General features: G+C 43.8%; 1 protein-coding gene across 1 annotated transcript; it reads right to left on the bottom strand.

Annotated features, from left to right (window-relative positions):
• Positions 1–854: 854 nt before the first annotated feature.
• On the bottom strand, positions 855–2,888 carry LOC116237185 (vitelline membrane outer layer protein 1). Its single transcript, XM_031606173.2, has 3 exons — positions 2,516–2,888; positions 1,764–1,858; positions 855–1,207 (listed from the first exon to the last, which is right to left on the bottom strand). The coding sequence occupies exons 1-3, from the start codon at positions 2,681–2,683 to the stop codon at positions 922–924; spliced, it is 549 nt and encodes a 182-aa protein (XP_031462033.1). The 5' UTR covers positions 2,684–2,888; the 3' UTR covers positions 855–921.
• Between the last annotated feature and the right edge of the window lie 2,923 nt (positions 2,889–5,811).

The raw sequence follows: 5,811 nt of genomic DNA, 5'->3' as shown, positions 1-5,811 counted from the left end.
ACATGATTTAGAGTAGGGTTGTTAGAGTTAGGGTAGTAATGGTTAGGTTGCAGTTGGACTTGATGATCTTTAAGATCTTTTCCAACCTGAGCTATTCTATGATCCTATGGTTCTATGATTCTATGTACATTATTATTACCATTATTTTTTTCTCTTCCTCTTCTGTATTAGTAAACATTTCTTACCTCCACCCATGAGTTCTACTTTGTGGGGTTTTTTTTTTTCATTCTTGCCCCCCATCCCACTGGGAGTGGGGAGTGAGTAAACAGTTGTGTGGTGCTAAGCTGCCTGCTGGGTTAAAGCACAACTCCAAGCTAATATCCTTTCTTCCCTATTGGTCATGTCAAAAGGTCAAATATTGTTTCAAATAAAGATCAAACAGGCAAAGCAAACTTGAAAGAAACTCACCAGTCAGAGTAAAGGAAGGTAAGAAGTCTATTCCACTGCTGTAGGCAATTGTTAGAGATTTGATCTTTTCACAGTTACATACTAGCTGTTACATAATGCAATATGCTTGGGTAATATACTTGAGAAGTTATGGTAAAGCAACAGAGGCTATGAGAAGTATTATCATTTAAGGCATGATCTAAGTATCTTCTAAGATGGCATGGCAAGACACAAGGAGAAGCTAAGCCACAAGAAACCAAAGGTGCAAGGAATTAATCCACAAGAAGTTAAGTCACTAAAATGAGTCTCTCCCCTTCATTTCATTTCTGTTTGTAATTGTTCTTTCTTTGTCTTTCTGTTCTGCTGTTTCTTTCATGGTTCTGTCTCTCACCTCTTCCCTCCAGATCAAAAAGCTGGATTTAGTCAGCAACTCACAGACATTTCCCTGTATAAAGTTAGAGCAAAGTTTTGATGACGTCTCATTCGATGTGCGATGTGGGATGTATGGGACAGTGATGAAGACAGGGCAAGTGCTCATTTACAGCAGAAGAATCTCACATTATTGAGCGCTGTATCATCCCGAAATCCCTGTGGTGGCTCTACCTTTGTCTGGAGACCACATATTTTGCATCTTTTGCTCCATGGGCCAAATCTTCCCCATGACAGTCCATCACCTACTAAAACAGCTTCATCCGAGCATCTGAACTGGATGTTGTTGGCCGCTGTGTCATCACCTCCTCCTTGAGACTTCTCCGTTCTCAGTGAAAAGGAGATCAAGTAGCCTGTAGGGCAAACTAGGAAGCTGGTCCAGGTACCCCATCTGCCAAAAAAAGCAGACACAGGAATTTCTGGGCTCTGCAGGCCAGTGGGTGTACCCTTTCTCCTTTCCACATTGTCCTCAAGTTTAGTGGCTCCTTGCTCTCAGCAGTGACTATTACAATGTCCTGATGCATTCTGTGTCTTTCTTTGGATGTACTTTTCTCTTTATTGGTATCTTATCAGAAGAAATAACAGAAAATTCCAGATAGTGACAGTTCTGCTAGAACCTCTCTGGAATACATGTTTTATGATAAATCCCTGACTGGCTCACAGGTACACGTAAGAGAGCAGTGAGAGCACACACTCTGCCTAAGGTGTTCCCAATGCTCTTCAGAAATTTCAAGAGCAAACAGAAGGTGATGATGAGAAGTACCCCTACTTAATTGCCCTAAAAATGTATGAAATAAAATATCCAACCACTTGCATTATTTTACTTTCTATTCCAGCTCTGAGAAAACAAAGTAAAAGTCAAAGAAGAGACCCCTATAAATGTTGATACTTAGGGATATTTTGTGAGCTGGTGCATGACAAGTGGAGGAGGAACCAGTGTTACTTACTTCCCCACCAAGGACTCGATGATTGAGCCTTCGAGGCAGCGCAGCCGTATGCCATTCAGAGCTGTGTCATCTCTGCCAAACTGGGAGGGCTCAACCTGCAGTGGGAAACACACAAACAGAGATAAAGGCAAGATGGAGAAGGCCCAGGAAAAGCCCTCTAAGTGCCTGTCTTAAAAAGTCCTAATTCCATTCTGTACTGAAAAAAATACCTTGAAAAGCATGTAGGAAAAGATGTCTGTCACACCAAGTAACAGTTATATAGCTACATAACACAAGCAACATGCCCTTCTTTGTGGGTTTTTTTTTTTTTTTAACTCTTTCTGGTTTGACAAGCAGAGACTCAGCTCCAGGGGACACACTGGAGAAGGCTGTCAGCTTTACTGAACCCTGACTTTGGCATAAATGTGGCTTCCTCCAGCAAAGTCAGTCACAGGCAGAACATGAGTATGCCTGCATACCCCTGCCCATTCTGGCAACAAAACAATTCTGGCAGTAGCCCTGTTTTTACTGTATGTAATGTGAGGGCTCTTGTCTTGAAAACAAATGAATTAATTGGTAGATAACCATATTTTTAGTTTGCTGGTGTAATTCTGGTGGCTACATTTTCCCAAAGGCTCAGAATTTGATATGCAGTATGCCAGTCAGGAGGAGGACAAATACTTTAGAAATCCCTCAGAGTCTGGGGAAGACCCTCAAGGAAACATAGAGCAGGACACAGAAACAGGAGGCAAAGAAAACAGGGAGAGTTTTACCTTCAGCGCGAATCCATTGGCGTAGCCACTGCGGCAAAACTGCCGAATGCCCCACTTTCCCCAGTGGCCTCCATTGGGCACAGTGATGACAGAAGTGTATTCACGTGTCCCTGCATCCACAGTGTAGAAAAAGAGCAGGATGAGCGCTGCTGGTGTGAACACCTTCATCTCTTCCACTCTTCATCTGAAGGGGACCTGGTGTGTGGACAGGGGAACTTATACCCTGTCCAGTCAGCTTGAGTTTCCCTATCAATTTGTCAACAGTCACTGTAGGAACAATAGCTCCTACCCAGGCAGCAACACAGCACTTGTGACCTGTTTCTCATGCCATTGAGGAGCTCTCTTGGAAGAACAGTTTGACAACCAACATGCAGCAAATGCTGGGACATCAGAGATGCCCGCTGTCACTGGAGAGCTATAGGAAGACCTGGTTATGTTGGCCTGTGACATCAGAGGTGAATGCTGATGGTTTGTCAGTAGAGGCTAAGCCTTCCCACCAGTGTTCTATTCCATTTTGTTGCTGTGTGACAGATGGCAGCAGAGGAGTGGTCTGACAAAATGGCAGCTGAAATGGAATTGTACTTGAAGCAAAGGTGTGGAACTGAACACTCAGTGAGGAAAAACTGCTGCCCATTGACATTCAGTGATCCTTGCTGAACATTTATGGAGAATAAACAGTGGATGTGAGCACAGTGAGGTGGGGGGTGGTCCACTCCAGCAGTGGCAACAGAGATAGTGAGTCACCTCCACTGGTGCAGGTGGCTATGAGCTTTCATTCATTGCTGGTGAAAATACATAGTTCATGGTAATGACTATGTCGAATAGTTTTTTGTAGCTGAGAATTTGCTCTATCAAACAGTGTTATTGTGTTCTTTGTATCGAATGTATTTTCCATGGAAATAAATGGAAGGCATTACTTTCGGAGCAACCAAGATGTATGGGCTATTTAAGGTTTCAGTACAGTTTTGTTTTCACTGGTACTTTTATCTCAATAAAAAACGCTGTGCTTTGTCACAAGCTTAACCGGTCAGACATGCTGAGGTGCCCCCAGCAAGTCTCAAAGTAACTGAAAAATAAATGCCACTGGGGAGGAATGTCTATGGCAGTTTATCCAGAAAGGTGGTACTGAATTTGAGTCTCTGAGGATGGCACAATGCAGGGAGAGATGAATTTGAATCCCTGTTTTTGAAAGGTTCTCTTCACACACAGATAACCCATGCTCCCTGAAGACCACAGCCAAGCTTAGCAGGAGCTGATTCTCTGTTCAAGAGGCCAAGAGGAGAATATAATTTATAAATATGTCCTCTGGCCCAGGATTTTAGAGCAGGATAGGATGCCAAACCTTTAATTACTGGAAGACAACATTTGCCTTTTCTAGGGTTCTCTTTCACTCTTTGCTGTGTTCTTGCCCCAGTAAGAGCTGATGTTCCCTTTCCAGTCTTCACTCTGCATTCTCCTTCTACCAGTCCACACTTCTGTGTAGGTGACAATATCTGCAAATGGTGATGACAGGAATGTGGGCAAGCCTTTTTGTGGAAGGCACCACAAGATCACCCCAAGTGAAGGAGGCCCAGCCTGTTTTCTTTAAGAGACTGGAACTTTAATTTTGATTCTTGAAGGCGGGTGTCAGAGCCCAGAGGACAGGTGCTTTCCATCACAAGAACCATGCAACCGTGGCTGCTGAGCCAGGTGTGTTTGCTCAGGTAGAGTCACACAGGGGCAGACAGGGACACTCAGACCTGCCCTTGGCTGCAAGAGAACAGAAAGAAGCAGAAAGAAACAACTGGGACGTAGTGGTAACACCACAAAGAAAAATCAGGATCCCCACATTCATTTATACTTTTCTCATCCCAAATCACCTCCAACAGCAGTCCTGCAGACCCACGGCCTGGCAGAACCCCGTCAGAAGATGCCCATCTGCTCCCAGCAGCACAGGAAGGGGTCCCAGGGCACCAGGAGCCCATAGTGTGCAAGGGGATGGGGGAGAGGGCTGGGATTCAACCATGAGGAATGAGTAGTGCTGTCACTCAAGGACCAGGGAAGTATCATTTTCCCCATTTATAACCAATGAAACTACCTACTAACCTGCAGAGTCAAATGTGAGATGGTTGATTCTTTTCTACTTTTTAATTCTCTAAACCTGTAATTTTTAAAAAACCTAGTAATAAATTTTATTTCACTGGCAGGTAGGGAAATTCTGTTCCCATCACTCCCTCCATGTATTCGGTAGAACTTCCCGCAAAAGATTAAATATGCTAATCTAGAAGTTTGAAGTTTCTTTTAGCAACATAACATAGAAGTAGAAATTGCATCTCAACCTTCAGTCATCCATTCTACCCTCTATGTTGGGTATCATGTTCTCTTTTTTGCAAGACACAGCAAAGCCTCTGGAGCAGGGAGGGGTCCAACACGGTGGTTGGCCAAGAGATAAATGAAGGACAAGAAAACTCTGCCGAGTCTGTTGTCCCTGAGAGTAATAAAACCTACAGGAAACTGAAAGAGACATATCAAGGGAACAAAAAGGCAGAAGAAATGGCCACAGAGATCATCCCAGTGATGTGTTCTCATTGAGCTGTATGAAGGGCGGAAGGTAGTAAGTGCCTGGGAACTCAGAGGGGGAATGGAGATAAACAGCATCTACCAAAAGAGAAGCCAATAATTAGAGAGGGGTGCTTCCTGATGAATGGCTGTGTTACTGTGTGCTCCAGGCCATTCAGTTTTTCTCCCACACTTTCACCAAGATAATGGTTGCTACCCACCAGCTCTCAGTAGCCATGTCCCCAGCAGCTTCTATGTCCAAAGTGGCCCCTACACTTAAGTGCAAATCAGGTGTAACACACACACTGCCAAACCTGCCTGACCTCCAGCTTGAGGGAGGAGACGTGTCACTTCACAGGTAACTGCATTCCTGCAAAATAACTTTGTCTCAGAGGAAAGGCACAGCAACAAAGCCAGAAATCACACTTACGTTGTCATGAAATATCAAATCTGTTTTGTCTGTAAAACTACAAAGGGTTGTATTGTTTAGAAACATGTGGTGAGATTCTGACTGAACCTGGATGACTACTGTAGATAATTCCCTTTATGGCTGCTGAGAAAGACAATATGATGGCAGTAGTGAGAAATAAATACCCTCACATAAACCTCTCCCTAAAAATACCCATTCATCTCCATTGACTGCAGGGAGGCAGGATGTCCATCTGGACCAGCCTTATAACTTCTGTCTCTTTTTATGCTTTGGTAGGCTAAAAACAGTAGTGGTGAATTAGTACTGTGTAGTATGGGCAAATGTTAAG

This window comes from Phasianus colchicus, chromosome 1 (genome assembly GCF_987193195.1).
Source record: "Phasianus colchicus chromosome 1, bPhaCol1.hap1.1, whole genome shotgun sequence".
Classification (NCBI taxonomy): domain Eukaryota; kingdom Metazoa; phylum Chordata; class Aves; order Galliformes; family Phasianidae; genus Phasianus; species Phasianus colchicus.
The sequence above is the reverse complement of the archived record's forward strand: the minus strand, read 5'-3'. Positions and strand labels throughout refer to the sequence as shown.